The 22,013-nt window shown below is 41.2% G+C and overlaps 2 protein-coding genes across 17 annotated transcripts in view; one reads left to right on the top strand and one right to left on the bottom strand.

Annotated features, from left to right (window-relative positions):
* Nucleotides 1–238: 238 nt before the first annotated feature.
* Nucleotides 239–21,118, bottom strand: MPC2 (mitochondrial pyruvate carrier 2). The gene is made up of 5 exons (XM_034413853.3): nucleotides 20,197–21,118; nucleotides 8,673–8,713; nucleotides 6,012–6,096; nucleotides 4,340–4,451; nucleotides 239–2,414 (listed from the first exon to the last, which is right to left on the bottom strand). The coding sequence occupies exons 1-5, from the start codon at nucleotides 20,300–20,302 to the stop codon at nucleotides 2,369–2,371; spliced, it is 390 nt and encodes a 129-aa protein (XP_034269744.2). The 5' UTR covers nucleotides 20,303–21,118; the 3' UTR covers nucleotides 239–2,368.
* The window catches only part of DCAF6 (DDB1 and CUL4 associated factor 6), a 58,119-nt gene continuing 57,051 nt past the window's right edge, over nucleotides 20,946–22,013 (top strand). For 13 of the 16 annotated variants that reach the window (XM_087894969.1, XM_087894968.1, XM_087894964.1 and 10 more), the window contains exon 1: nucleotides 20,947–21,282. In XM_087894969.1, coding sequence (XP_087751095.1) covers nucleotides 21,189–21,282 — 94 coding nt within the window. In that variant the 5' untranslated portion in view covers nucleotides 20,947–21,188. Of the gene's footprint in view, nucleotides 21,283–22,013 lie in introns of all 16 variants that reach the window. The other 3 variants (XM_087894963.1, XM_034413788.2, XM_087894960.1) reach the window with 2 other exon arrangements.

The raw sequence follows: 22,013 nt of genomic DNA, 5'->3' as shown, positions 1-22,013 counted from the left end.
TATGTTGTAAGTCTCAATTTGTCAATCTATGATAGACAATGGAATAATTTGTACTTTATAAATAGTCAGAATTCAAGTGGCTGGATTCATATCATATAAAGTCAGACTAGGTTTTATTTTATTTGTTTTGGCTTAACTCGGTGGGTTTACATGACATATAACACTGAGCAAACTGGAGCAACACAAGTAGTGCACCCAAATGGAGTGTGGAGCGGAGAGGTAGAAATGAGTATCCTCATTATCCTCATAAAATGAGTTTTATTTGAAACAGAAAAGCATGGTGCAGAGACTGTTACAACATACATTCCCTACAAGAAAGAAACATGTTTTCATTTTATGGTACTGGGAATTATAGATATACAGCATCTAAAGATGCATATTTCCTATCTTTACATTGTTGAACTCACACTGCTGGGCTCTAGTGTTATTCATTTCCCCCCTGAATAAAAGGGAACTCAGATAGTAATTCTTAAAAAATCGGTAAGCAACAACCTATTTATAGAAACCTCCCCTGTATCTATGAAGTCTCTAGAGCATTAAATATCCATACATCCATACAATCAGGCAAGAGCAGTATTGTTATATACAATTGCTTTATTTTGAAGTGCTGCTATCTATCCAAGAAAGGTGAAGAAAAGGAAAAAGATTCCAGTGATATTACCAGGTAAGCAGGAAAGCTTGGAAATCATAATAAGTTATCCCAGAAATAAATCTGTTTAGCCATGATGAGAATCAGCAGCAAGACGACTGGAGCAAAGATATGCAATTTCACACACAAGAAGGAATAGCACAAGGCCTAGAATGAGCAAAAACATGGGCCAGGGAGCTAATGGGTAAAGAAAGTAAGGAAAAGAAATGTAAGAGAAGATGGAGGGTCCTGAGAGAGGAACATGGGCTAATGATGTGGAGTGAGAGAGATCTTAGAATCTCAGATCTCATATTTTTTATTTAAAGAACTTAACTGGCTGCCTATCTTGCATAGTAATCCTAGATGGCTGATAGCAAAACCAATAAAAATAAAATCCCACCGAGGCACTATAGTAATCCATGCTACTAATCCTGTGACATTACCCCATCCTACCCTAATGCTTAACGGAAGAATCAGGTCTTCAAGGCCTTAAGAAGGGTTAAAAGGGTACACTCCCTCATCTCAGGTGAGAGGTTGCTTCAAAGAACAGGGGCAGCTATGTTGAAAGCATGCTCCCAGGACCTGACTAGGTGTTGTGGGAAGGCACCTAAAGTGACCCCCCACCCTATCTCACCTGATGGGATGGACCGATATTCTAAGGGAGAGGCAGTTGGGCAAACAATCTGGCCATGGGTCATATAGGGCTTTAAAAGTGATAACTAGTACCTTCAATTGTACTTGGAAAACAATTGGAAACCAATGCAGCTTCTGCAACAGTGATAGAACACAACGACGTGTGGGACACTCAGAAGTACGTCATCACATTTTAGCTCTGTTGCAACTTCTGGATGGTCTTCAAGGACAGACTAATGTAGGATATATTGCAGTAATTGAATATATGCCTTGCATATAGGTATAAAAGTAAGCCACTTGAAAATAACTCAGCAAATACGAAATGCTTCATTTTCTGTGTACATGTTCACTTGTTATATCTACCAATATTATTTCCTACGTCTGTCTTTGGGTCTATGAAGTTCAGGAACATGCTGAAAAAGTAACATTTCTCTAGCTATGTAAAAACAAAATATAATATAAATCCCAGTCTACAACAGGCATTTTGCACATGTATCCCAAAATATTTTTTATATGAGCCTATGATTCTGACAAATTTTCATATTTTGAAAAAGTTAGCATTTCTAAAATATAGCAAAATATATGAATTCGTTCCTACCCTCTGCCCAGATTTACAGTAGTTTTGTGCTGTTTGGGCCATTGGATCTATAGCTATTAAGACTGTAGCAATGTTACTGTGAAGAAGAATATATATTTGGCATCTATGCACCTCCTGAAACCTAATATGTCTTTTTCTGATTGTGAAGTGGCAATTCCATGAGCCTGGAAAAGATTATATTTAAGTTGCTAGTGAAAGATATGGTGTGAGAACCCGAGTCCCCTAAATCACCTTTTCCCCTTCAAATTCAGGTTTCTGAGCAGTTGGAAAAGTCATCTTGCTTCTGTCCTTAAAAATACTTGCACCAGTTGCATTTGGGTTTAAGAATAGACTAGGAGCTTATTAAAGAGTTTATTTAAATGCAAAGAGGCTGCTTTCTAACTTTATAGAAAAACATGCTCTACCACTTTTAGTAAAAATTCACACTGGGCAATTGAACAGGATTAAAAGTACTGTAGGTCCTTTAGGAAGTAGTTTACATTGAGATTAGAAGAAATTAACTAGAATTTCTACTGTTGCTTTTCCAGTTCCTTGGCTTTTAACTCTTGGTTATACCTGTCAGAAAAAGAGAATACAAATTATTTACTATTGCCAATATATTTTGAAGAAGAAAAAAACACTGCATTAAATTAGAAATTATATTTTTATTTGCTATATTGTTTTTCTGTCAGCTCTTTAAAAACATGTTTGATATACAATAAGAGATATAACTAAACTGCATTGATTTTAATTTGCTTGTAATTTAATTCAAAAAACAGGTTTTATTATATATTCTGTTTAAAGAAGGCTATCAGATATGGACTGCAAAAATCTGGACAACCATTAGATGGCAAACAATGGAAAACATTTGTATCTTTGCTGGATCTGGGTTTTGCAACTCAGATCTGGTAGACCCTATTTTAAATCAAAAATAGCTGGCAAAGTTTATTTGTGCACATTCATGTTTCTTTCTAGAAGCATTACTTGTTGGGAAAGTTCTGCTTGATGTTATATCAATTCAAAAATATCAATCTAGAATTATATCACTTAAGCTTGCTATTAATATGTATTTTCAATCAGTAGAAACTGATTTACAGTTTCTGTAAATCAGTAGTGCAGTACTTTTAGCAAGATGAAACCTCAAAACCTTTCCACTGCATTCTACTGAGATATATTTTTGACATCCCAATATCATCTATAGCAGTGATGACTAACCTTTTTGCCATCGCGTGCCAGAAGCAGGGGGGTGGTGGTTTACATGCGTGCATGCCCACATCCATAATTCTATGCACCCCGCCCCTGCGCATGCGACCCTCCCCACACTCTCCCTACTCCTGGCACGTGATGGCCTGGTAGGTCTGTTTTTCTCTCTCACCAGGCTCCAGAGCCTTTCTAAGAGTCTGGAGAGGGCAACCCCCCCCCCAAGAGGCCCTCCGGAGGCCAAAAACAGCCTGTTTGCCAACTTCCAGTCCCACCGTTTCTGGGCTCCAGAGGGCCTACGGGGAGTGGGGGAAAGCCGTTTTCACCCTCCCAGACTCCTAGAAAGGCTCTGGAGCCTGGGGAAAGAGAAAAACAGGCCTTCCCCACCCCCCACGCCCTCTGGAGGCAGGAAACAGCCTGTTTCTGGGCACACGCATGCACGCCGGAGCTAAGCTCGCGTGCCCACCAATATGGCTACACGTGTCACCTGTGGCACACGTGCCATAGGTTCGGCTTCACAGGTCTACAGCCTTGGAATTTCCTGAAAGTTGCTTATCCAGATAAAAAACTGGTTTAGTCCTATTTAGCTTTTTCAAGATCTGTCAAAATTTCCTAGCTATTGCCACCTGCTCTAATAATACTGTTACTAAACAGAAGATGAGTAACACATACTGTGTGGATTGCATAAAAAGTAGAAAAACCAGAGCAACATTTTCCCAAGGACTTTTATAAGATAGGCAATGTTCAAAGCAAAGGTCAGCAAGATAGCTGCTACCAGGTCATCAATTTGCATTATACAAGGGAAACAATGGGTTTGAATAAATCTAAATAACTGAAATATTATCTAATGGCAGTCTAATAAAAATTGCTTTTATTAAATGAAAACTGTTATAGCTTTCAAAGACTGGCCTGCTAAAGAACCAACTAATCCTATCCTACAGATATAGCTACTACCATAGGGAACAGAACAGATGAGCTGAACTAAGGAGAACCAAAAACTTCACTATCAGCTAATAAGGCATCTAATGCTTCTGTCTCGTTGGACAATTTTTCTTTAAAAAAATCAAGAATTATTTTTTACATATTTCTAACACTGACCAACTCCAAGTCCCTATAACGATAGTTGGGAATAGGGTCAGACACCAACATGAAAAAAAATGGTTGGGAGGGCTACCATTTCTTTTTTTTTTTTTTCTGGTCCTATCATAGTGTCTTTCCTATTTTTAAATACGTTGGAAGTACAACTTTCAGAATTCAATAATAGAACGCAACATTGGCAAACATTCTTCCTAATTACCTACCTCCATATGCGGTACAGCTGAGAGCCACCAGCACAGCCAACAAAGAAATTAACAGTAAACAGGCCCCAGTTTTTAGGAATAATTACTAGAGAATACCTTGACCAGATAAGGCCTGTTGAATTAGAAAACAAAATACAGATCTATTACCAATTTAAAATAATGGTTGCATTCTCAAAATTTATCAAAACCTATAAGGAAAACCTCATAGTTTCTCCCTTTCAGTCTACTCTCTCACCAAGTTTATTTAGTAATTATAGGATTGCTACCATTTCCCTTACAGCTGAATGAAAGCTTACAGCATCTAGACCAGGGGTGTCAAAATCGCGGCCCAGGGGCTGGATGCGTCATACGCTGGCCACGCCTACCCCCAGTTTAGGAAAAAGGGAAAAGTCACAATACGTCATGTGATGACAACGTGATGCCACGAGTTTGACACCCCTGATCTAGAACTACTATCTTAATCTAAAACCCAGAAGATCTATAGATTTACAAGTCTAGTACAAGAAAAATATATGCTTGAATGGCAGATTAAAAATGTTATTGAACAGTTCTGTTATCCAGCAATGAACCTGCAATAAAGTACTATATACAGTTTTGGCTCTCGTTTTTACTATCATGAAATGAAACAGGAACTAATGTTTAAAACTTGCAACCTGTAACACTTTTAACACTTATTTGACAAAATAACTCTGCTGTTTGAGGAAGATAATCTGAAACTTTAAAACTAAGCAAAAGATAAAAAATCAGGTATGTAAACCAATAAGATACACTTTTACAGCAATGAACAGATTGCAGTCACTTTAATTTTTAGAATAGAATTGAATTTAGCAATATTCCTTACATCTCTGCTGAAAGTCAATAATTTATATACAGGTAAAATCTCATTTACAGGCTGTTCAATTTTACAAGGATCATAAAAAATAATTTGGGACCAAGGTGCGCATTTACGACCTTTAGAGTTTTTCTCAGTCACAGGACTACCATTACAGCCAGTATCTGTTGTCTTGTGCCTGACCCATTTTCCCTTGTCTTTCCTTCCTTATAGACAGAAAAATTGGAAAAGATTACAAGAAATAAAACACACAGACAGACACACAATAAAGTGGCTGTTTGCTCAGAGCTGCAGGCACTAGGGCATTCCATTCAATGTGTATTCCCCATGTGTATCTGTTTACTTTCTTTTATGCATTCATTCCCAATGAATATAAATATAAACATTAATTCCCTTCTTGCTAATTATTCCAGCACTGGGTAAGCATTCCAAATGGCAGGGTAGTTGGGAAAAAGGAAAGATAAAGTAAAATCATAGGCACAATTGCCATTATTTGATTTCTTCTTTAGGGTCTTCATCATTTTAGCAACCAAGCTGCCAGTTCCAATTGTGGTTGCTAAACAAGGACTATGTATGCAACCTAAGCAAAATCTCTAGACTAATGTGCTTTTGGTTCAAATATACCTATTTTTAGGTGTTCCAGTTAGACAGTCAGGCAAAGTTAATAATTGCATAAAAATTTATAAAATTTTATATATATATATATATTTCAAGTATATGGCTTGAAAACCTTTCATAAAATAAAATGTTAGTTTAGCTTTGTCTCGGTATTAAAACAGAACTGATGATTTAACCTTTTTCCCCCCTATACTAGATAATTAAAAGAAAATACATACATACCTGTAGCCATTAGGACGCAAGACTGTGAAGTGCTGAGTTTTTCAGCAGGCCTAGCCATATCAGCCATTCCAGCACATACCAAACCCTGCAATAAGAAAGCACTAGCTTAATTTAATGTGTCAGTAATACATTTTTTATTAATACCAAAGTTCTACAGTCTATACCAGCAGTTCTCAAAATATGATCTAGGGACCTTTCCTTTGTCCTTGAAGTCAAATAAATATTTTTAAATTTCTCTGTTTTAATTTCTAATACAATAAATATTGATATAATTCACATAAACCAAAGCTCTTTGGGTGTCTTCTATCATTTTTAAGAACGTAAAGGGGTCCAGAGACCAAAGTGTTTGAGAACCACTGGTCTATAACATTTAGTTTGAAATCATATATTTCATGCTTGCCATTTAGATAGCTGGAGTTACATGTTCCAATCCATTTTAAGTTTTAAATTGGGTCAAGGACAAAACTAGGAATTGAGTGGTACATGATTCCCTATCAATCCAATGGATTGGCATTAACATGTTTGTATCAAATAAAACCAGGTTGATTTGGAACTCAATTTAATCGATATCCCAACATATATCAGTCATACAAACCAGAGATGCTCTGTCACTTTTGTGATTTCATTTTTCAGCCTACTTCCATGGTCTCATGGAAGGGAGGGAGAGGGAGAAGGGGCATGAAAAATGGGCGGACCTGACTATTGATGGGATATACCTTTCCCAAATTGTCCATGGTGATGCTGACCACAATCATGACATAGTAGATTTTCCCATTCTAATGAGACAGAAACTAGGAAGGGAAGTGACAGCTTCCCAACCACCTTTACATTGGCCAAGAGAACTATAAACAATCAGCTCAGATATTTCAGATTGTGTTCAGCTGGCACATGAAGATTTTATTTACTTGTTTATTATGAAATGTATATGCTACCCATATACACGGGTAGCTACCCAAGAGGCAACTCTAGGCAGCTTAGAACAAGTTGAGGAAATTGTATATAAGATGAGATCACTGGGTCAGACATAGGTTGGTAAAATGAGGACCCAGATTGTTGGGGGCAATATGCTGACTCTGTAAACCGCTTAGAGAGGGGCTGTAAAGGACTGTGAAGCAGTATATAAGTCTAAGTACTATTGCTATTAAAGATGGCACTTAATTTTGTTGTACCATGTACAATGACAATAAACTAAACTAAATTATTATGTTAGATTCTAACTGATCTATAATGCATTCCTTGTTTATTTAAGTCTGGCTACATGACTAAAAAGTATTTTAATATAGACTTTTGAGAAATTACATTGCATCTAAAGTCTGATAGAGATATTGACCAATAATTTTTTTCACCAAGTTCTCAGATGACATTTCACACAATGAGGAAAGAATTTTTTTTTTCAAAGATTGGATTAATATAGTCTTTGGCTATGCAAAAGAAAGGCCTCGTCTACCAGGAGATTCTCCAGGTTTTTTTTAACTACACTTAAAAGTACCGTATTTTCCGGCGTATAAGATGACTTTTTAACACATGAAAATCTTCTCAAAAGTCGGGGGTCGTCTTATATGCCGGGTGTCGTTCTCCTGTAACCAGGCAGACCAGCCCGAAAGGCTCTAACGAGCCTTAAATGGCTCTGGTGATCCCAGCTCTGAGGATCCCAGCTCTGACGATCCCAGCTGAGTTCCCTGCAACTCAGCTGGGATGGCCAGAGCCATGTAAAAGGGAAAAAGTTTTCCCCCTCCAGCTTGCTTACCTCAGCTGCTAGTCGCAACGCTTGCCTTGCTTTGCTTGCCTGAATCTATTCAGGCAAGCAAGCAACTCCCTGCCTGCAATCAAGCAAGGAGGGAGTTGTGGACTTCAACTCCCAGAATTCCTCAGCCAGCAAAGCAAAGCTGGCTGAGGAATTCTGGGAGTTGAAGTCTACAAGTCTTAAAGTTGCCAAGGTTGGAGACCCCTGTTCTATTGGGTAAGTTTTTTTCCCCTTTGGGAGCTTTAAAAAAAATAGTCAATTGGGGTTTTTTTAGTTGTTCTTTTTTAGACCTAGCCATTTAAAGTTTAGGAAGTTTTAAATTTAGCTTTCATATAAAAATAAAATAAAATAAAATAATATTTGTGCAGCTTTCTGAGATTTAGTGTGTTTCTGTAGTGTTTCACTCCAACTACACAAACACACAAAATCTCACAAAGCTGTATGTGGAATTTGGTGTGTGTAAAGTGTGAAAGTTGGTTTTTTGGACTTTTTGTGGCTGTGTGAGGTTCCTGCTTGTTGCAGGGGCCATTTTGGGTCTAGCACAGCTGCTTTTACATTGTGGGTGAGCCAGTTGTGTTGTGTTGTGTGTGTTTAGAGTGTGAAAGTTTTTTGGGGGGGCTTTTTGTGGCTGTGTGAGGTTCCTGCTTGTTACAGGGGCCATTTTGGGTCTAGCACAGCTGCTTTTACATTGTAGGTGAGCCAGTTGATGTTTTTTAATTTTTATTTGGTGTGCATTGGAAGAGGGGCAGTCTTATATGGCGAGTATAGCCCAAACCCTATATTTTAACAGGAAAAGTTGGGGGTCGTCTTATACTCCCAGTCGTCTTATACGCCGGAAAATACGGTATATAACTGGCCTTTAACACAGGAAACACTAGAATTATGTATGTTTTGTATGAATAACTGAATCAACTTACCCATTTCATAACAGGTGCCCAAAAAAACACTGTTTTGGGACCTGCAAGAGAAGATTTTACTTAGTCTCAAAAAATTATTATATTCATTTCAATAAAATATTTTTTGATCTGCAAGCCAAGAGAGAAACAAGTTATGATTAAATTTCTTTGAGTAAAACCTATGTAGTAGTTTAGCATGTCTTGAAATTCATGAAGTATATCCACATTGCAGGAAAAAGGAATTGTGATGATGACAAAAATACATTTTTCCAAAATGAATGAAGAAAATGCAGCTTTTCTTCATTTGTATAAAATGTTTCATGTTTATTTATTTATTTGCAAAATTTATATTGCCGCCTACTCGCTCATGGCAATTCAAGGTGGCTCATAGGAAACAAAAACACAATATAAAAGAAATAAAAATAACAAAATAATAATAAAGTAACCCCACCATCCGGCGACAATACACACTCATACCAGTCATTTAATGTGCTCCATCCTGCTCTGGGTTCCCCAGGCCCATTGGCAGAATCACGTCTTCAGGGCCTTCCAAAAGAGTGTCAGAGTGGGGAGTCAATCTAATTTCCGGAGGGATGATGTTCCAGAGGGAGGAAGCCACCAAAGAGAAGGCCTTTCTTCTAGGACCTGCCAGATGTATCTCCTTAAGTGATGGGACCTGCAATATTCTTTGCCTGTCTGATCTAGTGGGGTTGGGTGGATGTGACTGGCAAGAGACGGTCCCTCAGATAACTTGGTCCCAAGCCATGAAGGGCTTAAAGGTGACAACCAGCACTTTGAATTGCACCCAGAAGCAAATTGGTAACCAATGCACACATTGCATTGCAATGAGGTAACACATATGCACGCGTCTGCACAAAACCATGTGGGCCATTGCATTTTGCACCAACTGGAGCTTCTGGATGCTTTTCAAGGGTAGCTTCATGTAGAACGCATTGCAATAGAAAAGATGGGAGGTGACTAGGGCATGAGTGACCATGAGTATGTATTGTTGGTCCAGGAAAGGGCGTAACTGGTACACAATCTGCAGTTGCGGAAAGGCCCTCCTGGTCACGACTGCCATCTGCTCTTTGAGCAGGAATCGCAATTCCAGGACAACCCCCAGATTATGCACTGGGTCTGTTTGAGGCAGTGCCACCCTATCCAAGACTAAAGGTGGCAATTCTCCATGGACCAAAGAACCCAAACCCACAGCCACTCAGGTCTTGCCAGGGTTGTTTCAACCCATTGGTCTCCATTCAGCCCCTAACAGCCTCCAGGCATTGTGAGAGGGAGATCATGGGATTGCTTAATTCACCAGGGGCTGAGATATACAGCTGAGTATCATCAGCATATTGATAGTGATGGATAATCTCACTCAACGGCTTCAGGTAGATGTTGAATAGGCACAGAGGGAGTATTGAACCCTACGAGATGCCACAAAGCAATGGGCCAGGCCTGGATCTCTCACTTCCTATTAACATCGACTGAGAGCAGCCACAGAGAAAGGAAGTAAACCAGGATAGCAACAGTTTCCTACTCCTAACCCCTGAAATCGCTCCAGAAGGATACCATGGTTGATGGTATTGAAAGCTGCTCAGAGGTCAAGTATAGCAAGGATGGATGCACTACCCCTATCTCGCTCCCGCCAAAGCTCATAAAAAAGTGCAACCAATGCCATTTCTGTCTCATATCCAGGCCTAAATCCTGACTGGTAGGAGTCTAGATAATCTGTTTCATCCAGAAACCTCTGGAGCTGCCACACAACCACCTTCTCAACAACCTTCCCCCAAAAGGGAAGATTGGACACAGGTCAGAAATTATCCAACAGGGTGGAATCCAGCGATGGCTTCTTGAGAAGAGGGCAGACCACAGCCTCTTATGTTAACAGCTATTTCTACCTACATAGAAAAAAATTATTTATGGTAAACTCTTAACAGCAAATTTTTGATTCTAGTAGTCAATAGTATAACAATAAATAAGTGAATGCAAATAAATAAATAACCTCCTGCCTTGATATGATTTGATTAACCTCAAATGTAATCAACTAGTATGTAAGTATGGGACAAAACTATCAAAAGTGCTTTGAGTAATCATAATAAGTGGGACAGAAATAAACAGTAAAAATAAAAATTATAGAAGTAAACTTCAGAGAGTTTAGCAGTTAAAGCATCAGGCTGGAAAACGGGAAACCATGATTTCTAGTCCTGCCTTGGTACAAAGACAGCTGGATGACTTTAGGCCAGCAATTCTCTCTCAGACTTGGGGGTGGATGAGTAGACCTACTTATACAATGGAAATTCCCATTATTTTCCTAATCTTTGCCCAAATGCTATTGGAGTCACTCAAATACTACAACCTCCCAATATTTGATACAGTAAAATATTTAAAATGGATTCATAAAATTGCTTTTTTCCTAGGTCATAGAACTTTATACAGTATTTTATTCTGTTTTCTAACAATAAACCTGGCCAAGCTGCTCTTACATTTTCATTTTCTATTGTTATCCCAGAGATTGTAACTGTAAAATCACTCAGTTTAGGGATCACATAAGTTTATAATATACTTTAAGAGATATAAATTGCTGTTTGTGAAGTGAAATAATCCAGAGTACAATATTGCTCACTAGAAGTAATTTCTCTGAAAACTATCTAAGAACCTTCTAAAATGAATTCAAGGGATGGATAACTTTTTTGTAATAATTGGGTTCCTTTTTTGAAATGTCAGGTGCTGCAAGGGAAACTGCTTTTCATGCTGAAAGTAAGACATTGCATGCAAAGCCTCAGAAGAAAAAGCACCTATTATCTATAAATAAATAATTATGGATGTATAAAATATGTTGGATTATTATACAAAACTGTTCTACAGTATTCCTTTGAACTCTACCAGCAGAAGGTTCAGCATTTTACAGGAGTAATCCCTCCAAAGCAGAAGCAGGTCAAGATGAAACATTAGACTCATTAGAATACTTTATTTGGCCAAGTGTGATTAGACACAAGGAATTTTCCAGTGCAGAAGCTCTCAGTGTACATGCAAGGCAACAGAGTAATAATAATCATAATGATAATACCAAAAAGACAAGGGAGTAAAGAAGGTAAGACAGATAACAATAATGCTACAGCAGTACATGGGGAAATGTACATAGACGTTAAACAGTATTGTAAGAATTAGAGTGATGGCACAAGAAAATAAACTGTCCCTGTCTCTAGTTGTTTTGGCATGCAATGCCTTATAGAGGTGTCCTAAGGGGAAGAGAACAGATCTATTTCAGGGTTGGATCAAACTAAGAATATCTCAAAATCATTTCCAGTTTGGAGGATGTAGTTTCAGGCACAAAAACAAAGCTTTATCTATCTTACCTTTAGCTAGATAAATGCAGTTAATCGCATTTCTGGTGAGCCCTAATGACAAACCAACATTTCTCTAAAAGAGAGAAACCCATTGTGACTGAAATGGGACTTGATTGGGAACTGGGCAGCTGAAATCTCTCTGAAATTAAAGAGACTTTAGATTATCCACATAGCTGTTATTTCACAAGTTATTTTGTAAATCCAACTCCTATTTAGGAATAAGTTTTAAATAGGTTTTTGGAAATAATGTCCATGAATGTCTAAGGACTGAAGGACAATATGAGCAAAACGCATACCTTAGAGCAGGGGTGTCAAACTCAATTTCATAGAGGGCCGTATCAGGGTTGTGTTTGACCTCGGGGGGCCAGGGTGGGCATGGCCAGGGTGGGCGTGGACAGCTCAATGTCACTTGTATCAGGGGCACCTGTGGTGGCCCAAGTGCTCTGCCAGCAAAAACGGGCTCCCGAGTTGCATTTTCTGCTGTGACGGCCGTCTGCAACCCTCTTCCGGTGAAAATGCAGCTCACGAGGGCCTCACATAGCCCTTACGAGCTCCGTTTTCGCTGGCAGAGGCACCATGGGCCAGTCCTTTCCTGTTTCCAGGGCCAGCCCCGCGGGCCACATCTAAGCACCCCGTGGGCTGGACCTGGCCCCTGGGCCTTGAGTTTGACACCCCTGCTTTAGAGTTTTAGACTTCAATCTTTTACATACTTGCTGGATTTGATGTACACTGAAATCCAACTACCAACAGGCATCAGCTGGCCTACCTTTTGACATGGGTAATTTTTTCATGGTGCTTTAAATTCCAGCATTTCAATTCAGCATGGCCAATAGCTATGCTACACCAGGATTTCTGGAGATTGTTACTCAATTTATTTGGAAAGCACTAAGTTCAGTAATGTTATACGGCATGCATTGCATCTCTGAGTAGTGTTTTTTTTAAAAAAAAAACTCTACTTTTCTGTTATTTTACAGATGTTCTAGACATGTAATATTTCACACCATTCTAGGGAAGTATGATAACCACTTTACAAATTAAAGTTAATACTTTGAAGTACTCAGTTCTAATTAAGTCTTTCAGAAAACTATTGCAATCTAGTGGTGTGTATGTATGTATTTTTTATATTAACTAGTAGGTGCAGACAAAGAGGATAACAAAGCACTCGAATTAAAGAAATATTCTCAATGAACAACTCATGGCAAACTTGGATATGCCCTTACATAAATAATAATGTTGTGAACATAGATATGATATATAAAGGTTGTGACAATTGTTGTAGAATGAAGTTAAAAAGTTTTAAAGGTTTCCCCTATCCAGTCAAGGGGCAGTGCTCATCTTCGATTCCCAGCCGAGAGCCTGCGCTGTCTGGGAGATAATTCCAACATCGTGGCCAACATGAAAATACAGAACACAGTAATGTTCCTGCCAAAGTAGTACTTATTTATCTACTTGCATTTGCATGCTTTCAAAACAGCAAGATTGGCAGAAGCTGGGGTGAGTAACAGAAGCTCATTCCATCACATGGCACTTGGGTCTCAAACCCGAGCTATCGGCTTTTCAGCTGACAAGCCCAGCATTTAACCGCTGAACCATCATGCTGCACCTAGAATCAAGTTATTTAGGCTAAATACATATTGTTGGATCAGGCAGTTGCATACATCAAGACTTGGTCAGATTTTAAATTTTACTTTTCATTAGAATGCTAAACAACTAATAATATGAGAAGAAAATGTAAAATAATGGTTTAGCCAGGCGAATATGAAACAAAAAGAAATGTGTGTCTGAGTACATGTCCAGGATAGGAATTTGTTTTGAGTACAAATTGCTTCCCACAACTTCTGTTACTCGGTTCTCTTATTTTTTTTCATCATTTCATTTCAGGTTTTTGTTTTGGTAAATCCTTCATTTACTTAAGTTTAGATCAGAATATCTTTGTATATCTACACCTATCTTATGCCAGTCCTGATCCAGGTGATTATGAATGCTATTTTGAAATATAACTAGCAGTTGTTTTATAAGACTCCTTCTTTATAAATACACTTAACTATTACAAGCCACAAATTATTTCCCAGTATGATTAGTTATTTTTGCTGCCTTGTGTTCTAAAGTTTTCTATTAAAAGAAATATTACAATGAATAGAAAACAGCAGCTAATTTCTTTTACTGCCAACACTTCACTTTTCACTGCATGATAATTAACCATCTTAAATAATAGGATTATCTATAGAGTGCAAGGAATTACTAGAATAAGAAATGAAAGTGTTAACTGCAAAGAATATTTCACAAGCCAGAAGTAAAAAGATTTCTCTCCAATACTGGAGGTTATGTTCCAATCTAGGGGAAATGTCATACTGTATCAAATTAGGCCATCAAACTGTTCCAGGTTCACATGGCATGGACTTTGAAAATATGTTTAAAATTGAACAGAAACTGACACTAAAGCTAAGAAACATTAATGCCTAAACATTATCCTGATGTTGTAATGTAGCTCAGCAAAAACGATTCATTGTGTAACTGTTGAGAAAAGCAGTAATTCAGTACAACTACCAGTAATATACTGATTTATATAAATGTATGGTGTAACTAACTACAGTTGGAACATTGAATATATTTGTGCTCATCATAAGTCAAATATAGTAGGATAGAGAACAGCTACTGAAGGAACAACCAAAGTAATCAATTGGTTGAAGAAGAAAAGCTATGAAGTTTGGAAATATGGTTGTTTTTTATGCAGTATGTTTATTTATCACCTCAATCACTGGCATCGGCTTCCCTTTCAAAACCTATTGCTAAGGAAGAAATACAGTAAGGTGTTGGTGTACTCTTGTTCTTTCTGTGAGTTTCCCATAAATACTGTTTGAACCACTGTAAGACAGACTGCTAAATTAAATAAGCACATCTCTCCTTATATTCAAATACAATTCACACTCAAGTGATTGGGAAAGAATCTTGTTAATAATTTATCTCTTTTTACACAGCCCAGCTATTACTAACCTGAAAAAGTATACCAAAGAGATACTGAAGTGAATTTCTTATAAAACAAATAACAGTTTCTTGTTAAAATAATTGTTACATATGCCACATTTCCTTTCTTCCACTGAATAAATCCAAAGGGGTACAAATACAGTTTAATGTGATATCACCAAGAAATGAGGAATCTATGCTTTGTGGTTTATAGAATGCCTATGCAATGCAATAAAATGTCTACAGTCTAAGTACAGACATAAAAAATAACTAATCCCTAACTACAAATAAAGCAATCAGTAACTGATGGCATCAAAATGTCCAAAAGCTCTTTGAAATAACTATTTGTTGTAATTTACTGAAAGTCAATAGTAGGGTCTGACTGAATTTCTGAAGGAAATGGTTCCAAAGGGCAGATAAATATACACACAAACACACACCACCAAAAAACCCACTATCTGCAGGCCTCTGCCATTCTTACCTCATGGAATTGGGGAACTACAAACAGGTTCTTCCAGGACATACAAGTTGGATAAACTGGGTTGGATAAAACTGGTTGCAAAAGGCAGTCCTACAAGTATTCCAGTTTAAGCCATATAGTTTTTCAATTCCAAAACAATAGTTTAACTTCCTCTCAGAACCAATAGGAAGTGAGCACAAGGCCGAAGCACAGGTGTTTGTACTAGCATGTATCTGTTAACAACCATGCAATTGCATTTGAGACCAATTCAAATTTCTTGATACGATAATCTTCAAAGACAACCTCATATGAAACAACTTGAAATGAAACAAATAAATGGTGATGGGGCATGAATAACTCTTACAAGGTCCTCAATAGTCCAGATACCACCAGAACTCTTATACAAAACTGGGATAAGGCATTTTTTAAACTAAAAATACATTTGCTCCTGTTATTGCAGTATGACAGGATTTTAGAACCCCAAGAAATAAAAGTTCTGTCTGCAGCAAGCTGTAATATAACAATAGCTGCATAATAGATGTACTTAGTTGCTACTTTATTATTATTATTATTTATTTATTTATTTATTTATTTATTTAATTTATTTATATACCACCCTACTCCCGAAGGACTCAGGGCGGTGAACAGCCAAACAGTAAAAATACATAGATACAAAATTTAAAAACAAAGTAAAATCAAATTAAGCAATTTGGCCCAAACAGATTAAAACCCCAATCATTTAAAAAACGATTAAAATTTGCATAATTAAAAAGAGGGAAAAGATTAGGCCAGGCCTGCCTGGTGGAATAAAAAGGTATTAAGAGCGCGGTGGAAGGTGCACAGATCTGGGATCCTCCGTATCTCCAGGGGGAGCTCGTTCCAGATAGTAGGTGCCACCACAGAGAAGGCTCTCCCCCTAGGGGCCACCAGTCGACATTGTTTGGCCGACGGCACCTGGAGGAGCCCCTCTCTATGAGAGCATACCGGCCGGTGGGAGGCTATTGGTGGTAGTAGGCGGTCCCGTAGATAACCAGATCCTAAGCCATGGAGCACTCTAAAGGTGGTAACCAAAACCTTGAAGCGCACCCGGAAGACCACCAGGAGCCAGTGCAGCTCGCGCAGGAGAGGTGTTATATGGGAACGCCACGTCGCTCCCATTACCACCCGCGCGGCCGCACTCTGCGCCAGTTGGAGCCTCCGGGTGCTCCTCAAGGGGAGCCCCATGTAGAGAGTGTTACAATAGTCCAGGCGGGAGGTGACGAGGGCATCAGTGACCGTGTGTAGGGAGTCCCGATCCAGAAAGGGACGCAACTGGCGAATCAAGCGAACCTAATGAAAAATCCTCCCGGTCACGGCCATCAAATGCTCTTTTAAAGACAGCTGTGAATCCAGGAGGACGCCCAAGTTGCGAGGCCTCTCTGTGGAGGCCAATGATTCGCCCCCAATAGTCAGTGATGGCGCCAACTCTTCCAACCAGTGCAGCATGATACCATGGTCGATGGTATCAAAAGCCACTGAGAGATCTAACAGGACCAGGACAGAGGAGCACCCCCTGTCCCGAGTCCTCCAGAGATCATCTACCAACGCGACCAATGCCGTTTCCGTGCTATACCCGGGCCTGAAGCCCGACTGGAACGGATCCAGATATGTCGTTTCATCCAGGTGCTGGGGGAACTGTTGCGCAACCACGCTCTCAACAACCTTCGCCACGAAGCGAAGGTTGGAGACCGGACGATAATTAACCAACATTGTCGGGTCCAGGGAAGGCTTCTTGAGGAGAGGCCTCACCACCGCCTCTTTCAAGGTGGCGGGAAAGTCACCCTCACCCAACGAAGCATTTATAATCCCCTGGAGCCAGCCTCGTGTCACCTCCCAGGAAGCTAGCACTAACCAGGAGGGACATGGGTCCAATAAACAAGTGGTCGTGTTCAGTCTGCCCAGAATCCTGTCCACGTCCTCAGGGGTCACAGAATCAAACTCATCCCAGATAACATTCTCAAGACCTGCCCCAGTCCCTCCCCCTGAGACTACCCAGTCGGAGTCCAAATCTTCCTGAATCTGAGTGATTTTGTCATACAGATACTGAACAAAATCCTTGGCTCTACCCTCCAAGGGGTCCTCCTGCGCTTCCTGGTGGAGCAGGGAGCGGGTCACCCTAAACAGGGCGGCCGGGCGGTTATCTGATGATGGAATAAGAGCAGCAAAATAACTACATTTCGCTGCTTTTATCGCCACTAGGTAATTCCTAATATGAGATCTTACCAGTGTCCGGTCCGATTCAGAAAGACTGGCCCTCCAACTACTCTCTAGGCATCTTTTCTGGCGCTTCAACTCCTTCATCTCCTCAGTGAACCAAGGAGCCAAATGAGATCGGCGCCGGGTCAGAGCCCGCAAAGGCACGACCCGATCCAGAGCTCCAGTGGCCGCCCTATCCCAGGCGGCCATCAGGTCTCCAGTCAAGGCGTGTGCCAGAGCCTCAGGAAATGGCCCAAGCTCCATCTGGAACCTGTCAGGTTCCATCAGGCGCCTGGGGCGGAACCATCTTACCGGCTCCGCCTCCCTGCAGCGGGGTCCAGCGGTTCAAAGGTTGGGACGAAGGAGAGAGTGATCTGACCATGACAAGGGCTCGGTAGCTATATCCCCTATCTCAAGGTCACTCAACCACTGTCCAGAGACAAAAACCAGATCCAGCGTGTTTCCTCCCATGTGGGTAGGGCCATGAATTAACTGGGTCAGGTCCATAGCTGTCATGGAAGCCATGAACTCCCAAGCCACCTCAGACGCCTCACCCATGGACGGCAGGTTGAAATCCCCCATGACCATAAGCCTAGGGGTATCAACCGCCACTGCAGTGATGACGTTGAGTGGCTCGGGCAGGGCTGTTGCCACATGGCAGGGAGCCAAGTACGTGATCAGCAAACCCATCTGAACCCCATGGCCCCATCTCACAAGGAGGGATTCACAGTCAGCTGTTTGAGCAACAGTGGCCTCCCTCGGTCTCAGACCTTCTTTAATGATAACCGCTACTTCCCCGCCCCTACCCTGTAACCTCAGCCGAAGGAATGCGCAGAAACCTTTAAATATGGGGTTGAGGATATTTTTTCCCCTTGCAACTTTTATTTGAAAATAATGGGGAACAGCAGCCATTGTCAATTTTTTTTACAAGGCTCTGACACAAGCCATGGGGCAAACACACCAGTCAGCACTTCTGGGCAGGTAAGAACTCGGCAATGATCTTTTCCGGACTAGCAAGTTTCTGTTGCAATTTAACCAATAACATTCCTTCACCAGAAAGTATCTATTTTGAAATAGATACTAACAGTTACACATTTATTTATTATTATAAATTAAATTTGTTTGCCTTCAATCTCACCATGAGGCAACTCTGCAGGTTAATCTTAGAATCTTCATTTTAGGCTAAATATCAGCAATTCAAATCACTATTTTGTAGCACTGCAGCTTATCTATTGTATTATTCCTGTATGACAGTTTGACTTTCCATTTAGCTGCCTTAATTCAGTCTTTCTCTCTTTATTGCTAGCAATAAAGATAACAGACACTATTTCTGAAAGTTCTGTGTCAAGGAGAACAAACAGATGTTACATTTTCTGTAAGCTTTGTCAATTCCTTGATGATTGCATTACTAAAACCAAAGGCGAAGGAGAAGTAGTAGGTGACAAACTTTAAATTATATATGACCCTATAAGATTTAAAATGTATTCGAACTTCAACATCTTTTTGGTAAGGGGGACGGGCTTAATAAAGGATGGGGAAGGAGGTTATAGGTTATTTCCCTTCTGCCACTGAATTGTAGAAAGGACACTGAAATATCCCATTGGATTGTTACCCTCACCCTGTCCAGATATTTTATAGCTTTCTCCAACCTAGTGCCTATCAAATGAATTTGAAGTAAAACTCCTAAAGGTGTTTTTTCCCAAAAGGCAACTGGATTTTCTTGGTTTTTTTATTTGAAAACATTTTGCTTCTCATCCATGAAGTTTTTTCAGTTGTAAGTTCCAACACTGGAAAAAGCACCTTTGGGACAATTATGACCTGAATGACCTAGAATCCCCATAGACATTTACAACTCCTAGAACTTATTTATTCAGTTTATAGGGTGGTTGCTCACATAGCTGGGACCTTCAATGATGTATGGAATTCTAAAACATTCAAACATTCAATAATGTGGGAAGGCCAGTCTAGCTTCTGTAAACTCTGTTCTCCAGAGAAGTGGAGAGATGAATACTTTGCAGAATGTCTTGAAAAAAAATTGCAATGTTCCATCCATTTAACTATTGGTGATGCAGTGACTAAGTGTTCTCTGGTATTCTGCCTTTCAATTTGGAGTTCAAGAAAGCATTGAAATAGGGTTAAAGCACAGTACCTGGTCCAAGGTCACTTAACAAACTTCACAGTAAATTGGGCTTCAACTTTAATTCCTCAGAAACTAGCCAGATATTTGACATTCGGTAACACATCATATGTGGACACTTCATGACCAATACTGCAATAGGAGGGGGCAAAATATATCCAAATGTAATGGAAATAGAGGTTTCTCACGACTACGATGCCATGGCATGTAAAACTGCATATCCTGGAACACTCTTTCTAGACGGCTGTTAAAAAGACAGGCCTTCTTCAAGTGGACGTCTGCAGGACCATTTACTTTTTCTTTTCACATTCACCTTCTCACACCCTTAACACGGATCACCTCCAGCGATTCAAATTGCCGGTCTTTCCCCCATTCTCTCCCCTCCCTCTTTTCTTCCAATACCTGCAGGGTGGTTATACAAAGGGCGCAGCCGGGGCGGCAACATAAGCTCGATCTTGTCTAAGAAACGGTGGTAAGAAGCACGAAACCCAGCCGCGGCAGCCGCCATCCTGCGTGTGCGGTGATAGCGGGAGGCCCGAATTCAGTGACGGCGCCGCTCGACCTGCCGTCCTTCCCTTCCTCCTCCTCCTCCTCCTCCCACGGCCCGAACAGAAGCAAAACCCGCCCCACGGACATAAGCCGGTGGTAGGACGAGCCCCGTTTGCTTCGTTCTGATTTGCTGCTGGAAGGAGAAAGGGGCGTGGCTTAAACAGCTGTCCTTCGTGCTATTGGCCAGCCAGGCTTATTGCCACCACCGGCTTTCTCTCCAGTGCCGATGACAGAAGGAGAGTGTCAATTCTTGTCTGCTTTTTATGACGCTCGTAAAGCGAGCGCGAAGCAATGACGAGGGAAGCAACTATTATTTTCTGTTATGGAACGCTGGCTCCGAAATAATGTTCGAACGACGAACTTGTTTACACACGGTAGCCAGGGCCGAGCCTGCCTTTGCCACCGCCCTTTAACTCGTCCTGACTTGTTTATCCCTTTGAGCCTTCAGTGTGTCGACGACGTGAGGGGAGGAGGACACCTTTAAAGCGGCCGGCGGTTGGCTTGGTCTCAGTCCAGAAAGTCAACGCAAGACACGGCAGCTGCAAATAGTTATTCCTCTACCGCTTTAACTCTCGCGATGTCTCCAGTGAGCCGTTCCCTGTGTCTTGTGGGCGGGGAGGGGGGAGGAGCTACTGTTGCTGTGGCAGCTCTCCGAAGAGGCGATGGTGGGGAGTGGGGGGGGGGGGAGTTGAATGGCAGCGGCGGCAGTGGTTACGCGCGCGCCAGGCGCGCGCACGGTCTCCATGGTGAAGCGGGGGAGGGGTGGCCCTCAGTAAGTGGCAGCGACTGATGTCGCTGGCGCCCGCGGTGGCAGATCCGATCCGCCTGGCCGAGCACGCGGGGCCATGTCCCGGGGGTGCTGCACCCACCTCCTGTGGGATGTGAAGAAACGGAGTTTGGGCCTGGAGGAGCCGGGCCTGCTGCGGAGACGGTATCTAGGTGAGGGAAGAGCGGGGGCAGGAGGGCGGGGTCGGGGGCGCCGGGACGCGGCGGCCCTGTGTAGATCCCCGCGCGCCGAAGCTCGGCTTCGAGCCTTTTGACGGCGAGCCGTCGGGACCGTCGTAGTGGAGCGCCTTTTCTGACCCTCAGCCCTTCTTCCTTAGAGCGGCGCCGTGTAGGTTTGAATGCCGAAGCGGGGAGCAGGCGGTCGGACGCCCAGGGTGGTCGGTAAAAACGGGTAGGAAACCTCGACCGATCTAGCTCTCCCGCGCCCTCCGTGCCCCCTTGCCCTTAGCCAGTTTCCTCGGCCAGTCTTGGGAAAGAAAATCATTCTCTTCCCAGCGCGAAACGTCGAACTTGCGGTTTTTCCCTGCTTGCCTTTTAATATTCCGTTCTTCGGCACATGTTGCACTTGGCCATGGAGCAAATCTAAATTAATTGAACGGAGTTCAGTTTCATCAAGTAGCAACTGGGCTGTGGGGTCTGCTCGTCTTTCCCGTCCGCTGCCCTAGCCTAGTCGGTCTGTTCAAGATATACTGAAGGCGCCGAAGAAATCAGGACGGGGCTTAGTGTCGTTTGCTGCCTTCCATTAGCGCGAGCTAAAGAAGCTCAGGGTGCACATAGAAGCCTTGGAAACATTTAAGTCAAACGTGAGGAGGCTTTCATGGACTTTGAGATCCCCCTCCCCCAGAGATGTACTACGAATCGTTCAGAATAAATCAGTCATAAAA

This window comes from Pantherophis guttatus, chromosome 5 (assembly GCF_059756535.1).
Source record: "Pantherophis guttatus breed Tessera chromosome 5, ASM5975653v1, whole genome shotgun sequence".
Classification (NCBI taxonomy): domain Eukaryota; kingdom Metazoa; phylum Chordata; class Lepidosauria; order Squamata; family Colubridae; genus Pantherophis; species Pantherophis guttatus.
The sequence above is the reverse complement of the archived record's forward strand: the minus strand, read 5'-3'. Positions and strand labels throughout refer to the sequence as shown.